Source organism: Ceratotherium simum, chromosome 25, assembly GCF_057802395.1.
Source record: "Ceratotherium simum simum isolate JZ-2026a chromosome 25, ASM5780239v1, whole genome shotgun sequence".
Lineage (NCBI taxonomy): Eukaryota > Metazoa > Chordata > Mammalia > Perissodactyla > Rhinocerotidae > Ceratotherium > Ceratotherium simum.
The window spans coordinates 29,098,747-29,117,356 of NC_141924.1; the positions used below are offsets into that span (position 1 = coordinate 29,098,747).

The 18,610-nt window shown below is 35.4% G+C and overlaps 1 protein-coding gene across 3 annotated transcripts in view; it reads left to right on the top strand.

Moving 5' to 3' along the window:
* The window catches only part of EEA1 (early endosome antigen 1), a 127,822-nt gene that overhangs the window by 104,312 nt on the left and 4,900 nt on the right, over window positions 1-18,610 (top strand). For all 3 annotated transcript variants that reach the window (XM_014779605.2, XM_004417951.3, XM_087449112.1), the window contains 7 exons: window positions 915-1,109; window positions 6,549-6,731; window positions 13,079-13,264; window positions 14,541-14,672; window positions 16,127-16,312; window positions 17,535-17,773; window positions 18,044-18,164. In XM_014779605.2, the coding sequence (XP_014635091.1) occupies window positions 915-1,109; window positions 6,549-6,731; window positions 13,079-13,264; window positions 14,541-14,672; window positions 16,127-16,312; window positions 17,535-17,773; window positions 18,044-18,164 (1,242 nt within the window). The remainder of the gene's footprint in view (window positions 1-914; window positions 1,110-6,548; window positions 6,732-13,078; window positions 13,265-14,540; window positions 14,673-16,126; window positions 16,313-17,534; window positions 17,774-18,043; window positions 18,165-18,610) is intronic.

Here is an 18,610-nt window from a genome sequence, read left to right on the forward strand (position 1 = left end):
TAAATGGGTTAATGTATTTCAAAGTGCTTAGAACACTGACTATAATAAAATAAACGCTCACATGTTAGCTATTACTTTATCATTGGTTATCATAATGTAAACATCATTTTTGTTACTCTACCTGACTCCTGTTTTGCACAAACATATTTCTCTTTGCATTGGAGATAAGCTGAAGCATCCATATATAGCACTGAAACTTTTTCAGAAGTAACTTGGAATATGGTCAGATGCTCAAATTAGGTTCCTAATGAAATAGGCATAAAACATTGAAAGTGTGACTTTGGCTGGAAGGGTGGGAGGTAGTAGTAGTTCACCTTGGCTTCAGAAGAACCTTATTGTAACTTCTACATGATATCTGATTTTGAACAGAAATGTATCCTAGTAGATTGTAAAAACAAAGTAGTAGCAAAATATGCCCAGGATCTCTAAATGAGGAAAATATTGTGTGGTGTAGTTTAGTGTCATCAGACAGATACTAAACATTCTTGCCAAAAATGGTTTCTTTCTGATTAACTGTGGCCAGCAGGCTCAGTTAGCATTTTGGGAATATTCTTGAAAGACAGTAGACATTCCAGCATCTAAAGATTGCTGTTGATATTCCTATTTTCTATGATACAAGGGAATACTAGTCTAGTTAATTTACAAGCTCCATACGAATATATAATTATAAGTTAAAAAGGAAGGTAAGATTAAACAGATAGTGAAGATTACTCCAGCATGTCATCTCATAGTGAATAATGTCAGTTATGAAAGCTCCACGAGGGCAGGGATGTTTCTTTTTGGTTTACTACTGATTACCTGTGGCCAGCAGGCTCAGTAGGTTCTATTAGAGTAATGCTTGGCATGTAGTAGGTATTCAATAAATGTATGTTAAATGAATAAATGAATGCTAAACAGATTTTATTTTCTTTTAGACTTCTCATCAGTTGAAGTTGGAACTCAATTCAGTGCAAGGACAAGTCATACAGGCCCAGAATACTTTGAAACAAAAGGAAAAAGAAGAGCAACAGCTTCAGGGGAACATAAGTGAGCTAAAGCAGTTGACTGAACAGAAGAAAAAGCAAATTGAAGCACTCCAAGGAGAAGTTAAAGTTGCTGTTTCACAGAAGGTAGTGATATGATATTTATTTACTTTTTATCGAAAGAAAAACTTTGCAATTAACATTATATACGAGGAGCTGGCCCGGTGGCACAAGCGGTTAAGTGCACACACTCCGTTGCGGTGGCCCGGGGTTCACCAGTTCGGATCCCGGGCGCGCACTGACACACCGCTTGGTAAGCCATGCTGTGGTGGCGTCCCATATAAAGTGGAGGAAGATGGGCACGGATGTTAGCCCAGGGCCAGTCTTCCTCAGCAAAAAAAGAGGAGGATTGGCAGATGTTAGCTCAGGGCTGATCTTCCTCACAAAAAAAAAAAAAAGATTATAATATGATAATTAACACAGATGAGTTGCAGCAAAGAAAAACTTATATATGCTCAAAATTTTTCTAAGTTAAATGTATAAAAGCACTTAATTATATGATTAAATATCTAAGTCTGGATTTTCATTCACTATAACCATGTTGTCAGATATTTCTTATTTAAAATTCTAGCACTAATCTTTTGTCTGATAGACATAAAACTACCTTTTTGTAAAATAACATATAACTAACACTTAATGTTAAGGGAATAATTTATACAACATTTCTAGTGTATTAGAATATTTTAAAGGAATTTAAAAATAATTTATTAAGGGAAAATAATCAAGAAGAAAAATCACAAAATGGGATATATTAAAAAAATTCAGTAGTGTGTGTTTCATATAGTTATAATTTTTTGATATTTTAAGTTACATCATAATGGTTTCCATTTCCAGACCTATTCTGATTTATTATTGAATATTTGTTTTTCATTCTTAAATATGTTTTAATATTTGTCCAGACCAAGAATTGATAAAAATGGATTGTACTTAGTGTTGGAACAAAATGAGTTTTTCCCGGCTGTTATATGTGCATATTAATTGGTCCATGGAGAAGAGAGAAGTAAAATCTCTAGTATGTAGAGCAAACAAAATATCATATGATTAAGACTTGGCTGTCATAGTACTAGAGAAAAAAAATTAACCCCACAAATAGGCATTTTATGTTGACAGCTGGTTTTAAAACTACTGTTATGCCACTTTATAAAAGAGTAATGTTCTAATAACACAAACAAGAGTAGACAAGTTTTCTATCCTTTTTTTTGTGTGTTGCCGTATATAATCACAAGTCACGATGTAATTATCACAATACGTGTTTTTTTGCTTTGCTATCTTGAGGTCTTTTTTTTTTTCAAAATCTGGTAGCCTAGTATCCACGTATTCCCCAGATCTTCATTTTTATAGCATCAGACCTTAGTGAATTTTAAAAAAACAATTTTTAGCACATTTTCTTTTTTATTAAATTATTAGTTACAATAATATTTCTTTCACATTTATGATTAATGTGTGTTGCCTATACTTTCCACAGCTTTACTAGATGACACCTTAAAGATTATGAGATTTAGAAGAAATGTTCTTATTGGTAGTTGTCTTAGTTTGGACTGCTATAACAAAAATACTGTTAGACTAGGTGGCTTAAATAATAAACATTTATTTCTCACAGTTCTGGAGGCTGGGAAGTCTAAGATAAAGGCACCCTGGATATCCAGTCTCTAGTGAGGGCCTACTTCCTGGCTTGTAGACAGTTTCCTTCCTGCTGTATCCTCATATGGCTAAGAGAGATTATCTCTCTTGTGTTTCTTTTTATAAGGGCACTAATCCCATTCATGAGGGCTCCACCCTTATGGTCCAATGACCTCCCAAATGCCCCATCTCCAAATATCATCAGATTGGGGATCTAGGCTTCAACATATGAATTTAGGGGGGGACCCAAACATTCAACCATAGCAGTAGTTCACTTATGTTAGTGTACAGATGCTAGAATAAGGAACACACTTCTTAACCTTGGGGAGGACAGCATGTTCGGCAGTGTTGGGTGGATAGCCAGTCTCTGTAAATTAATCTTGGAATTTAGAGTAACTGGAGAATCACTGAAAGACAAGAATAGTTTGGTTTTGTTGAGGAGCAGATTAGCATCATGGAAAGAAGATAAATTTTGGAGCCAGGAAGATCTGAATTTAAATTTTATGTGACACACATTAGGTTTCTGATCATAGGGAATTGATTCATCTTTCTGAGCTAAATAAAATGGGGTCATAGAATTGTTGTAAAGATTGAGAAATATATTTAAAGTACCTAGTACTGTACCCAGTGTGGAAACAAAATAGTTATTGGATGTTTATGGAAATATAGCAAACTATGATCTAAGAGTGTCAGTGTGCATGGTAGACCATGCAGTGATGGTCTGTGACAAAGTTATCACTGGCCCACAGTGAAACAGGAAAAACAAAGATAATATTTAAATGGGTATATATGTGTATATATATGAAACATATATACACATATATATATGTGTATATATATGTATATATACAAATGTGTATATATGTATATATGTATATATACATATGTGTATATATGTATATATATGAAACATACACACACACATATACATACATTTTATATATATATAATTGTTTGGGAGCCACTGGCCACTGATCAAGGATCCAGCAAGCAGCCTTTAAGTCAATAGTCCCTGCACCATCTTTATTCAAAACCTAATGTGGGAATACAGAGTGAATAGGATATGGCCCCCTACTCTCAAGTAGCTTATAATTTAATGAGGAATCAGGTATATAAAGAAAAAGAAAACTGTAATATATAAAGGAGAATGAAACAAGAACGCACACAGAAATATAAGAAAAATGAGAACTTAATGGAAATTTTGACTGGCTTTCTAGAGAAGCTAGCATTTGAACTGGGCCTTTGAAGAGGATTATAATTTTGAAAGGTTAAAAAAGGAGGAAATTAGACATTTCAAGGAGAGGAAGCAATATTAGCAAAAATTTGAAAAACTTAACAAATGTCATTATAGAGCATTAGCTATTGAAGTGCAGGGTAAGTGGAGACGTGAGGGGAGCTAAGGCTATAGAATTGGTTGAAGTCAGACCACGGTCGATGTTGTATAGTTGTTTCTACCTTAAATTTTTAATATTGGAAAACTAAAGGTTTTTAAGAAGAGAGAAATGGAATCAGATCTTTTTTAGAGCAAAACTAATCAGTTTCTGAAAGATAAATTATAAATGACCGACCCTCCTGTATTCTCTGTTGGAACTTTGGGTTTACTTCTATTAAAGCAGTTATCAAACTGTTGCATTGATCTGTTTTTGTTTTTAATTTAACTTCTCTATTAATATAGTTGAGTTCCTTAAAGTCAAAGAACTTATTTAACAAATAAGCTATCAATAATTTTTTTAAAGGAATGAATGAATTAGTCTGTCAGTCAGAGTAAAGATAATGAAGGCCCAAATATGAGCCCAAAGAGCCATTATGGTCATTATTGAGACTTTGTAGAGGGCTTAGTTGAGAGCCATAAAGGTACTTAAAGAGAAAGAAAACTAGATTTGTGAAAAAAATGTTAAAGAAAAGAAGTAGTATTCTATAAAAGAAAATGTGTAAGTGCGGTATAGTCTTCAACGTGAAAAAAGATGTCCAAGAATTCTTCATCATGAAGAATCTAAATTGGAGGAAATGAAAGAGAGGTGACATGGGATGTTGTTAGATAATGTACAGGGAGATCAACCCTCCTTTCCTCCATAGGCAGTTAGCACCACCTCCTGTCAATGTGCCTCCTAGCTCTCTTGACTCCATTTCCTCTCCTCATTTCCCACTGCTGCAGTCTTAGTCCAGTCAATTACAATAGCCTCTTAATAGACGTCTCAGGCTTCTCCACCTCCAATCTATTTGTCATTCATTCGTTCAAGAAATATTACTAGGCACCTGTTTTATGCCATGGCACAATTCTGGGTGTTGCAGATATAGCTGTGAACAGACAAAGAACCTGTTCTTAGGGAGCTTACACTTTCTTGGGGGAAGAAACTAAACAGGGTGATGTGAAAGACGTGATGGGACAGAGTTCAACTAAAGGTTGGATGATCAAAGAAGCCTCTTTGAAGAGATGTGAGCTGATATTTGAAATACAAGAGCTATCCCTACAAAGGTTGGGGTGAGGGCAAATAGCGAAAAGACCTTAAGGCTGGGCTGGCCCCGTGGCTTAGCGGTTAAGTGCGCGCGCTCCGCTGCTGGCGGCCCCGGTTTGGATCCTGGGCGCGCACCAACGCACTGCTTCTCCGGCCATGCTGAGGCCGTGTCCCACATACAGCAACTAGAAGGATGTGCAGCTATGACATACAACTATCTACTGAGGCTTTGGGGAGAAAAAAAATAAATAAATAGAATTATAAAAAAAAAAATTATAAAAAAAAGAAAAGACCTTAAGGCTAAAATAAGCTTGATATTTTCTAAAAACAGAAGACCAGTATAGGTTAAGTATAATGGGAGAGTGGAAGAGTAATATGAGATGAGCTCAGAAAAGTAGACAGGGGCCAAAGCATGTATATGGAAATTTGTAGATTATAAGATAACGGAGAATGATATATTTTGTTCTAAGTACAATAGAATCTATTGGAGAATTTTGAGCAGAGAATGGTGCAATCTGACTAAGAGGAGATAAAGGAGCAAGCAGGGAAGGCATGGAAAAACTATTGCAATAGTTCAAACAGTACATGAGGATGGCATGAACTCAAGTGTTAAAAGTGGATGATTTCTAAATGTATTTGGAAGTTTCCAAATGTATTTGGAATGTATCAGGACTTGCTGATAGATTAGATGATGAAAGATGATAGAGGAATCAAGAATAACTTGAGGTTTATAGCTTGCGCAATATTGGAGTTTGGAACAAGGGAGTCACTGGTGACCTCAACAGCAGTTTCATTGAAGTACTATATTTATTTTAAAAGCCAAGTGCTTATTTTCATATTTTTAAATTGTTTTCATATATTTTAAGTATGTCATAATTTGTACAAGCTCCTGAATCTTCTTGAAGACTTAAAGACAAGTCTAGAGTTTAGAGGAGTTGGACTTTCATGAAATTTTCTTTTTCTGCCTTGATGTTAATGAAGATGACCTGAAGAAATTTCCTAAGTTATTCTTGAATTTCAAGGAGTGGAAACAATGTACTTCAACACAGTAATGGCTTTTTAACTTCTTTCATGTAGAAATTTCTCTGAGTTCAACCTTAAATTATATCATCTTCTAAAGCATCTGACACTGCATCTTCTATCAGAATGTGGTTGTTACTCTCAGTATCCTGAGACCTTGATACTTAGGACTTCCCAGTGAAATGCTTTTTTTATTTCTTTACTTGCTTTGTCATTTTTTGTTTTTTAAATTGGGACTTGTTGGATTTTGCAATTCTTTTAACTTTGTAACTATAAGGTAAGTAAGTTATTCTTTATTAAAGTAGAAGAATTTTGGGCATAATGCAGTTCATTTTGTTCTGAGGAATCTTTTTAGTTGTGTGGATTTCATTTTATGTTTGTAACTTGTTTTGGTATGCATACTATTTTAAATAACTATTGTATGTTTCAGACAGAGCTTGAGAATAAACTACAACAGCAGTTAACACAAGCAGCACAGGAACTCACAGCAGAGAAAGAGAAAATATCAGTGTTACAAAACACCTATGAAAAAAGTCAGGAAAGTCTAAAACAGCTTCAGTCTGATTTCTATGGGAAGGAATCTGAACTTCTTGCCACAAGGCAAGATCTTAAGGTATAGTAAACTATATTATATAATATATAATGATGATATCATAAAAACTCAGTAAGTTGTTTATAGACATTCATTAAATGATTTAGTTGAACTGAAATGGGCAAGGGAATGTTAGTATTTGTGGAACATCATGCTTGTTTTCTATTAAGTTATTGTTTTTGGAGTAACATGCTTTTTAAAAATTAAATTATTTTATATTATAACAAAATACCTATGTAAATATGGGCATTTAAAAATAAATGTATAATAGTAAAATATTTTGGAAATATGTTACTTGTTACCTTATTAGCTTATTTAAGGACTTCGCTGTCTTTATGTAAAAAAATAACATTTAAAAAGGACTGCTATTAGAAAATCTAAGAAGTTTTAAATGTAAACCACTTGTGAAAATGCACACAATTTTACTGTTGCTTGTCAGACAATGTTGACTTTAGTTTTATATATTGGTCAACTTCCCAAGACTATCAGAATGCTTAATGATTAAAATTAGGAGATTATGGCTCACAGTAAACTTAATTATGTAAACATATATGGAAACTTTGTCCTTGGCAATACTACTTAATTAGATAAAGTATGACATTTGTTAAAATGAAGGATATGGAGAAAGGGTAAACAATTTTTATGTAGCATTAAGGTATCAATTCTCTAAGGGAAATGGAACAGCTTGTATTCTCTCACAGAAGATCCAGCCAGTTCTTTTTTTTGTCATGCTGAAATACTATGCTTTTTGTTTCTTTCCTGTATTTTAATTTTTGGTTGCTTTATTTGATTTAAAATGCATTATTGAAAAATTCTGTGAAAATCACAGAATATTTATATATGTAATATATATATAAATATACTATGTCTATATTTTATTCATGGGCTATTATAGGGAAGGCTTTGTGAAGGAGGTACGACCTGACCAGGTCCTGAAGGATGTATAGAATTTAAATACATAGAGAGTCCTAAGAAAGGTCATTTCACTCAGGGACACATTTGCTGCAGTGGGAATGAGCAAAGCCAGGAGACAGTTAACATAATTGTCTTGCTGGAGTGCTGGTTTGTGTTTGGAAGTTGAGGTTAAAAAGGTTAGGATCAAATTGTGAAGTGTCTTAGATGCCTAGTGTCGACCTAAAAATAAAACAGCCAGTTATTTTACCAGCAAAACAAGTATATTTGGGAATGGCAAAGGAATTACAATTCAGAAAAAGCAAGCTATAGAAAAGGCCATAGGCAAGCCCAGCAAACCACGGAGAGGAATGTTATTTTATAGAGAAAAGGGAGGAAGGTGAGAGGGCTAGTTCTGAACAAAAGTCCATTGGTAGAAAGGGAGAGTTCAGAGTTGTGTAGGTTTCTCATTGGCTGCGTTGCTAGGGTAGTTGATTCCTTTTTGGGGTTGCAATGTCCATCTCTTCCTGTTGAGGTCTATATTTGATGGTTCTTCCTGTTGAGGACTTCTCTCTGTTGAGGACTGTAGTTGACAGTCCTTCCTGTAATTGACGTGGAGTGGTAGTGCATGAGGACTCCCCTTTCTGGCCTCCCAACTCGATTTTAAATGAGGGTTCCCTTTATTAATTTTCACACTGGCAAAGATGATTGGACTTGATGTTTTGGAGAAAAATGAAGAGTCTAAGCAGAGAAGTAAAATAAAGAAAATAGGGGCCGGCCCCGTGGCTTAGCGGTTAAGTGTGTGCGCTCCGCTGCTTGCGGCCGGGGTTCGGATCCCGGGCGCACACCGACGCACCGCTTCTCCGGCCATGCTGAGGCCGCATCCCACATACAGCAACTAGAAGGATGTGCATCTATGAAATATAACTATCTACTGGGGCTTTGGGGGAAAAAAGTAAATAAATAAAATTATAAAAAAAAAAAAAGGAAAATAGTACTTTAGGCAACTTAACCTGAAAGTGGGTTTACAGATAGCTTTGATTGGACTTGGGGTAAACTAGTGGTAGGGAAATTAGTTAAGAGGCTATCTCCATTCCTTCTTCTGTAAATTCCAGTAATCAAGGTGTGAGTGGATTAGAACTGGTAATAAAGTTAAAGAGGGTGGAATAGAAGAGATTAATGGGAGAGACAAGATGAAACAAAGGGCTTAATACATATAGGCTGCAAGGGAAGTGCAGGAATCAGTGGTGACTCATGGTTTGACAAAGAAATCAGATATTGGGTAAAAGAGTTTTCGTAGTGCCAACAGTAGACTATGCATATATATGTATATATTAGTTGAAGTTCAAAATTAACAAGAGTTGTTATAAGAAAAAAATACCACCTGACATTTAGAAAGTGTCTTATTTGCTATGCTTTCTAAGTAGTTTTAAATTATTATTTTTTTTCTTTACAACACTGTTGAAAGTCAGGGAAGGTTTGTGGAAGAGTTTGGACTTTATCCTAAAGGAAGTAGGGTACCACTGAAAGGATTTTTTCGGATTTGTATTTTAGGCCAATGACTGACTACAGGCTAAGGAATGGATTGTAGGGGAACATGACTGACTGTAGAGACTAGAGAGAAGACTTTGCAGTCATCCAAGTGCAAATGGTGGTTGCTTACTTAGGCTGGTAATAGTAAGGTTGGAGAATGTGGGGGAATTTGAAGGCTACTTAGGTGATAGAGGAGATAAAACGTAGTGATTGATTGTAGAAGTCCTATAGAAATCACACTCTTTTTTCCATATGGCTGTATTATTTACCCAAAAGGGTTACCGAACCAGGTTCGTTTTGCCCCCGCCCAGAAAGCCAAACACCAAGATGACGAGATTACAGAGAGAGAGGGTTTTTTTAAATCGCAAGGCAGGCAAGTAAGGAAACGGGAGAATGAGTCTCAAATCTGCTTCCTCAAAAATAGGGACTCAGGGATATTTATGGGGTAGGGGGCAAGGTGGTCTGAAGTGTGGAGACAAATGATTGGAGGTGAGGAGAGGTGAGGTAATTGATGATCTGCACAAGCGTAGTCACACTTCATGCCTCTTCATAGGATGCATGTTCACAAAATGGTGGCGTTAGCATGACCTGAGGGTGGAGTTTTTAGCCTCTTGACGTCAAAAGGTCACTTATCGGACATCTGCGTGGGCCGAGTTGATGGGTTGGTGGTCTCAACCGGCCTGAAGTGGACAAGGGGTTCTAATTCCTGAAAAACAGCTCAAACACCCATTACCATGGTAACCCAGGCTCCAGGGAGATGTTATCTATAGGAACCTAGTGGGAGTCAGATAGCATATTGCCTAAGCAGCACAGTTAATAATGGGCAGGGGAACAACTAAGAGCTATGATCAGTAATTGCAAAAAAGAAAAAAAACTTTAGTTACTAGCGACTTAATCATCAGTGGCTAACTGTTTGCCAGTTTCAAGAGCATAACATAGTAACAGGATTTAGATCTCTTAAATCAATATTCTTTCATTAAGCCAACAACTATTTTTATTATGCCTGAAAGCTATGTTGTGTACTAATAATTTTATATGTGAAAGAATAATTCAAATGTATATATGGACAAAAAGAAAGACAGGGATAAGGCTGCTGTGGAGGATAAGGCTGCTGTGGAGTTTTACAACTGTTAAGAAGCCATGGATAGATCCTCTATTCCAAAACTTCCTTGTGCAGATGAGGAGACTGAGGCCTCGCTTGGTTTGTGACAGGCCTAGTGTTGCACAGTAACAGACCCATGATTAGATCTCAGTTCTTCCAATTCATAACCCTTTATTCTTTTACCATCATTTCATTAGATTTTTTTGTATAAAATAGAATATTGATAAATTCTATAGTGATGCTTCCAAAATGAGAAGTATCTGAACTACGTAGGAAGTTAATTTAAAAAAAAAGAAGTAAATTCCTAGGGAAGTTCAAATGATATTTATAGACCAAAATAAGAGATAGTTATCAGCCATTATTTTTCTTTTGCTTCATTGATGTTATATAATTTTGTGTATAAGAGAAAACGAGAGAGGTTCAGAACCTTGTAACATGACACCCACCTAAGTCAAGGCTGCCATCTGTGGGCTGACATTGTACACCAAGATGCCAGTAGAATGGAAGACTGGCTGGCCTATTCTATGCCTTTAGCCCCATCTGCTGGATTATTTATGAAATATTTAAGTTTATGGAATGGATGTTTCAGGTTGGCTATGCTGTTTGCCATTCTTTGCTGTCGAAGAAAGGTAGAAGTAGAATTTAACTGTAAATTTTGCACCCTGAGTAAAGTGAAAATTCTAGGATAAGTTTAGAATTAAATATAAATCTTCTTAACCTAGTACTATTTCTTATGTCATCAGACATCAAGAAAAAATAATAACTAAAATTTTTAAAGTTTTATTTCGAAAGAAGCAAGGGAGAAGTTGTTGAACGGACAAAAAAACAATAGCTACCACAGAACACTGCAGAAATTCTTTTTTAGCTACACTTCTGTACTGTGATTGGGGTATTCAGGGTCAAGGTTGGTACTTGATCTACTCAGGATTTGCCTATTCCAATGGGAGTGGATGAGTTAAAGATAGCCCCAACAAAACCATCAAATGGGAGAGGGGAGTTCCCTGAGGGAAGAGATGCCTAGCAGATGAAAATAATATGGTCTGCAACAAGAAAAACAAAAGGAATATTTAAAATGCATGGCAGTATATTACTGAATGATGTAGATGAGTATACAGAGGCAAGGTAGAGCAGTATGTCTTGCATCTTCAGAAAAGAGTGGTCCAGATTTTGGGCTTAACTTTAAAGATTTAGTCACTGGGTTTTTATGAGTTTGAAATTTTATAGGCCATTATTAAACCATAGGCATTTTGGCATTCTCGTGGTCAGAGATTGGGGATGCTGTTGCTTTCAGGCTCTAGCAAGCCTTGGTATTCTTTAGCATTAGATCAGGACCTCTGTTACCTAATTATAATTTCTATAGACTGTATAGACTAGGCTTTGTCAAATTTTATTCTCTTTATCTGAAATCACTCTCACCCTTTGTGATATTTAGGTCAGCTCCCACATGCACCATGGAGCCTTCTGTAAACACATTCCACAGGGAGCTCTCACCCGCGTTGTTTTTCTGTGCATTTGGCACATAGCACAGGCTCTACTACCGTATACAGCGTCATTTTACATGCTGGTTGTGTTTTTCAGGCTACATAGTCCGCTCCTTTATGTCAAGGACCATTTTTTTACCCTCCTATTTACCTTAGTGGTATACCTTATTAATGGTTAGCTGCTTGATTGATAAAGAACTAGATGACTATAGATCGTTCCTGAAAAGGAAGCCTTAGGGTTCTTAGTGTTCTGCTGGAAGCCATTGAAAATTGAAATTTAATGTATATCAGAAAGACTTCTGAACTGAGTTATTTGTGAGGAATAAACTTTCTCTTTCAGAAAGCTTAAGAATCTCTTAATTAAGGTCTTCATTCATTCATTGTTTGTTTTTTTTTTTGCATCTACTTTTTATCGAATTCTTACTATAGCCAAGTCTAGCCAGCCGGGATTCTTCCTCATTATATCTTATGCTTCCTTTTCAAAGGAACCACTATCTCCAGAATAAGAAAGATGAACTTCTTCTAGATGGTAGAAGAGCATCTTAGAGTTAATTCCCCTCCCTTCTGATTCTTAGCAATAGCACCTGAGAGTGGCAAGGTTCTTGCCATTTCTATTACCCACCTGTTACTATATCTACCCCACAGTGAAACTTTATAGGTTAAAAAGCTTGCCCTTTCTGCCAGCTTCGGCTTCTTAGAATATTTGGGCCTTGGGACAGTCTATGGACTGTGTTAACGGACAGCGCTGCTTCTACCACATAGATGGGAAGTTAAGAGGATGGGATAACAGCTTTGTCAGAAATAGAGCCTCAGATGTCTGGTTGACTTTCCTTTTAGTTCACTTGTTCAGGTTGGCAGATATGAAATACAGTTGTTTTTTTCCCCAAGACAAAAAACCCTTTCTATTAAATGTTTTAGCATATCAAGGAACATCATTGACCCTACAAAACATATGTATACATAACATAGCATTTAACTATATCTCTTTTTAAATTGCTTTTTTTTTTTCCGTGTTTCTCCATGTCTTTTCTGTAAACATATATGTGTTTTCTGAGTGTGTTTGGTATGGTCCCTACTAATTTGATATTCCTTCACATCACTTAGCCAGTAAATAGTTATAGATTATTTATACAGGTTTTGGAATTGCTTCAGTTTTATTATTTTATGCTAGAAATGTTATCTGTAGGCAAGAGAGTTAATTATCTAGCATTCTTTCTCTTTTATATGATCTTACTGAAGGGCATAACATACTATCTTTCTATGATATATTACTTTCCAGTATGCTTATGTTAACTGTTATGTTTCTGTTGAAATTTGCTTAAAAATGACATATAATAATTTGGGGAAATTGTTTTTATAAGTCTGTAGAAGAGAAGCTTTCTCTAGCACAGGAGGACTTGATTTCAAACAGAAATCAAATTGGAAACCAAAATAAATTGATTCAAGAACTGAAGACTACCAAGACTACTTTGGAGCAGGATTCAGCAAAGAAAGAACAGCAATTGAAGGAGCAGTGTAAAGCACTACAAGAGATGCAAAAAGAAAAGGTATTTCATTTTCTGACTAAATCTAGAATCTTAGAGTTGCAAAGGCCATAGAGATCATCCAGTCAAACTTCTTACCCAATATAGGCATTGCCTTTATTTTCAACAGCTCTCTCAGATGGGGTTCTAGTTTCTGATAAAACACTTTTGATAATTGGAATTTTAATGCTAGGAAGTACTTGTTAATGGCCTTCTTGTCCTTTCTACCCATTTTTCTTACTGCTCTTTTTTGTTTTAAAAACAAATCTATTTTTCACACCATAGACCACTGGTTATTCAAAAACAGATATTATAGCCCCTCAAGCATTTCTCATGTAACGTGTTATCCTCTAGATGTGTGAATGAGATAAAAGGTCTAGAAATAATTCTTAAGCTTGTTAAGAATTCTTAAAGTTAAGACCCAGCTTTTTCTAAGGGGAATAGAGGATATATTTTATATAAATGATGCTAAGCTATAAAGTTGAAAGCGTTGTATTATATAACCAGTACATTTAAAAATCAGTTAAAATTCTATATGAAAGAAACATTTTATTTTTGGCTTCATAGTTGAAATCATACATTTCCATCAGCTGATAGGATATTATTCTGAAGTGTACAATTTCTGAAGTTCTTGGTATATCTAAATTGTGCAATTCCTGAAATTCTTCTTAATTAAAAAAATCTGAAGATGTTTTTGTGGGGGTGGTGCTGGTGAAGCTGAAATGAAATTCATGATTTGTGCCTCAAGTTTAGAAAATTCCAACAGAGGTATAATTTATAGGCCTTTAATTGCAAGGGCTTTAGATCAAGCAGACCTTGTTTTAGTTTTGGCTCTACTTCTAATAGATTATTTAACTTTTCTAAGCCTTTGTTCCTTTATCTATAAAATGAGGATTAAAAAAAGCTTCCTATTATAGAGATTAAATTAGATGGTATAAAATACTCCTAGCTAGGTGCCTTATGTAAAGATAATGATAGTAATAATAGTAACAATGATAATAGTATTAATAAGAGTAAGAATGGTAGTTTTGGCTAAATTTTATAGTATTCTTACTTTGGCCAGGCACTATTCATTTTATAGTATGAACTGTAATTATTTAATCCTTATAATGATCTTCTTATTATTATTGTTCAAATTGTATAAATAAGGACACAGAGGCAAGAGGAGGTAAGGAATTTGCTCAAGTTAGATAGAAAGGGACAGAGAGAGTGTCACAAATAGGAGCATCATTTTTCTTACACTAATTTTCAGTTACACATTTAGTTTAAAATTATTTTTTATTAAATCTTTTTTCTACAGTCACTGAAAGAGAAAGAACTAGTAAATGAAAAATCTAAATTGGCAGAGATAGAGGAAATTAAGTGTAGACAAGAAAAGGACATTGCTAAATTGAGTGACGAACTCAAGTCCCACAAGCAGGAAAGCATGAAGGTATGTTAAGACAATCATTGTTCTTCCTTCTGTATCATATTATTGTTGTTTAAATTAAAAAATATCTAGAGGCCAACCTGGTGGCGTAGTGGTTAAGTTCGTGCACTTTGCTTTGGCAGCTCGGAATTTGCAGGTTCAGACCCTGGGCACGGACCTACGCATCGCTCATCAAGCCATGCTGTGGCGGCGTCCAATATACAAAATGGGAGATTGGGCATGTATGTTAGCTCAGAGCCAATCTTCCTCAGCAAAAAAGAGGAAGATTGGCAACAGACCTTAGCTCAGGGCCAATCTTCCTCACCAAAAAAAAAGAAAAGGAAAAAAATATGTATATATATTTATTGAGAACCTAGTATGTGCCCAGCACATTGTTTTGTTTTTAGAATTTTTTTTTTTTTTTTTTTTTTTTTTGTGAGAAAGATTCTCCCTGAGCTAACATCTGTGGCCAGTCTTCTTCCACTTTGTATGTGGGACACTGCCACAGCATGGCCTGATGAGTGGTATGTGGTTACACTCCTGGGATCCAAACTCATAAACCCCAGGCTGCCGGAGTGCGAACTTAACCACTAGCCACCAGGCCGGCCCCTGTTTTGTTGTTTTTGAGGAATATTCTTGCTCGCAGTGTGCTCTTGTGTTGTATAATATCTATTCATGTACTGAAATTATGTTCCTTTTGTTTTCACATTACTGAAAAGTAGCCCTAAAAGTTTAGATTTTGTTGAGATGATAATCAAGAGAGCTGCTGATTTAGAAAATTATGCTTGTAGATAGTAAACTTCAAAATATGTGAGAGTTTAGAAATAAAATTTTAAGGGATTCTGTTTTTTCAATTGTTTTTCTTCCTAAAATCCTTTAATAATCACGTGTTTTGAACATTTTTCCTGTCATAAGCATAGCTAGCATGCCACATGAAGAAACTAATTGTTTATAATTTGCTTTGTAAAACGTTGTTTTCTTACAGAAAGATTCGATTTTCTCGAGTGCTCTCATAATACCTTTTATGTCAGTCAGTATACTTACCATTTTGCTTTATAATTACCTCTTTATTTCATTATGTTCTTCCAGACTGTGTCTTCCTTAAAACAGGGAATGTATATGCTTCATCTTTATATATGTCCCCAGAACCTAACACACTGTGTGATGCCTAAATGGTGACCAATAAATGCTTGCTAAGTGAAGAAAGGGAAAATAGCGGTTAGAAATTTTTCACATAATTTAATCAAAACATATGCATGCAAAGTATCACTTGAATTTAAATGATTATTGAGCAGGAAGTACATAATCTTGCATCTTTCTCACCAATTGTTCAAAATAGTGAACTTTAAGAATCTCATAAGAGAAGAGGCTAAAATCCATATTGTGTATATTGTCATGATAAGTTGCATAAATTTCAGCTATGTTTTGAAGTATCTATTATAAAGAAGGCTTAATTTTTGGCCTTACTTTTTCAATAGGAGGTAACAAATCTCAAGGATGCCAAACAGCTTTTGATTCAGCAGAAATTAGAGCTTCAAGGAAAAGTAGATTCCCTGAAGGCAGCCCTTGAACAGGAGAAGAGAAACCAGCAAATGCTGAAAGAGCAGATGAAAAAGGAAGAAGATGAGCTGAAGAAAGAATTTACTGAGAAGGAAGCTAAACTGGTCAGTAAATTAATGGTGGGAAGTGCGTTTTGTAATTGATTTTGTAAATCAATCCAATAAGAGAGGATTTTTCTACTTAGACGTTTTGATTCAAATGCTCATCTAACATTTTAATTTTTGACTAAGAAAGGAGATCTGATTTGTTTAAATAGCTGACATGTGGTTGGATATATTTTATTTTGGAATTATATTTTGATTTATATAAGTGAAAATCCAATAAAACATAATTCAAAAAAATAAGAACACTTTTAGTGCCAGGAAAACAAACAAACCCACAACTGTGTAGATTGAGGTAAATGGTGTGAAGGCTAACCACGTTAAACTTAATTGTTTGGTCAAAGTGAATGTTGATAAGGGGGAACGGAAACTTCAGTTTGGAATTATGATGACCAAATTTTGCTCTTCCTTCCCTAAGTTGTGCATGCCAAATGGGAAGCATCTGGCTTTCCTCTGTTCATCTGGCTATTGAATTAAGTCCAAATATCCCCAGATAAACTTGACCACTGAATGGTTTAGTTGAAGAATTGTAATTTCAAGTTGAAATTGATTTGAAGGGTTTGTATTGTTTTTTGGCACGTTTATAGAGACAAAAGGATGCATGTGGAATTTGAGACAAAAAAATTCCAGCTTTGGGCCTGCCTGGTGACGTAGTGGTTAAGTTCTCGTGCTCCACTTCGGCGGCTCGGTATTCGCAGGTTTGGATCCTGGGCACACACCTGTGCACCGCTCATCAAGCCATGCTGTGGCCACATCCCATATACAAAGTGGAGGAAGATGGGCACAGGTGTTAGCTCGGGGCTAATCTTCCTTAGCAAAAGGAGGAAGATTGGTGGATGTTAGCTCAGGGCCAATCTTCCTCACCAAAAAATAAAAAAATAAAAATTGCAGCCTTCCAGTCTCCAGGGTACCCTGCTGTCCGTAACTATATGTTCTTCCCTTCCTCTAGTGGAAAAAAGGAAAATCTCAAATTGCTTTACCTTAGCTTGATCTTATAAGAGAGTTGCTGACCATCGTTTCAGCATTATGTCCTTTGAACCAGTTCGAGTTCTACAAATGTCTGTGGAATCAATTTTATTAGTGTATAATGAAATATATTCTCCTGGCTTCTTTTCTGAAGAAGTAATATTATATATGTTGCCAATATTTTAAATTCAATGACTAACTTAAATTATTTTGCACTACTTTTGTGATAAGATTTTCCCCCTGTATTTCCTTTTCTCAGCATTTTGAAATAAGAGAAAAAGAAACAGGAATGAAGAAATATGAAGAAAATGAAACTAAACTTACCATGCAGATTACAGCATTAAATGAAAACTTGGGCACTGTAAAGAAGGAGTGGCAGTCCAGTCAGCGGAGAGTTAGTGAGCTCGAGAAACAGACGGATGACTTACGTGGTGAAATTGCAGTGTTAGAAGCAACGGTTCAGAATAATCAAGATGAAAGGAGAGCACTGCTAGAAAGGTGATTGATGTCTAGTAAAATCAGTTTATTTCTATTCTAAGTGATACGAAGATTGTCATGTTACACATTTTTTTAAATAGAAGAAAAGTCTTGAGAAAAGTGCATAGCTCCTGCAGATGTTTAAGTAGCCATTTAAAAACTAACCCTTAAAACAATCAGATAGTCGGAATTTATGCATTATGTTTAAAGTTACTGAAGTGGTTCAGTGTCTGTGTTCTAGTAGGGTTTTTAATGATTTTTTAAAAATTCTCTCTTTGCAATCTATTCTAGATGTCTTAAAGGAGAAGGTGAAATCGAAAAGCTTCAAACCAAAGTGCTAGAATTGCAAAGAAAATTGGACAATACAACTGCAGCAGTGCAGGAGCTGGGCAGAGAAAATCAGTCCCTTCAAGTAAGTCACCTGGTGATGTGAGGCAAGTTTTTCGTCTAGAGTTGACCTGTTAGTGAAAAGCGTATTTTCAACCTTTAAAAAAAATCTCATATATTTAATAAATACTTTTGAGTGGTTACTGTCTGTGTAGCAGTATTGTAGGTGATATGGGTAACTAAATATAAGAGATAAAGAACTTGTCTTGAGAGACCCCAGGGATTAGAGAGCCATGTCACTCGTGAATTGTCAGTACTGGGAAAATTCAGGAATACCAAGAAATAGGTATTAATGCTATGTGTTAAAGAAGTGATCTGAGTATGTGCTCAGAGTCCTGAGGAAGGATTGATCATTAGGGTTAGAATGGATGGGGAATCGCCAAAAGTTAGAAATTACCAATGCCTTTGAGGAGTAAAATTTTATTTTATTTATTTATTTATTTATTTTTGGTCATTCAGACTTAAGAATTT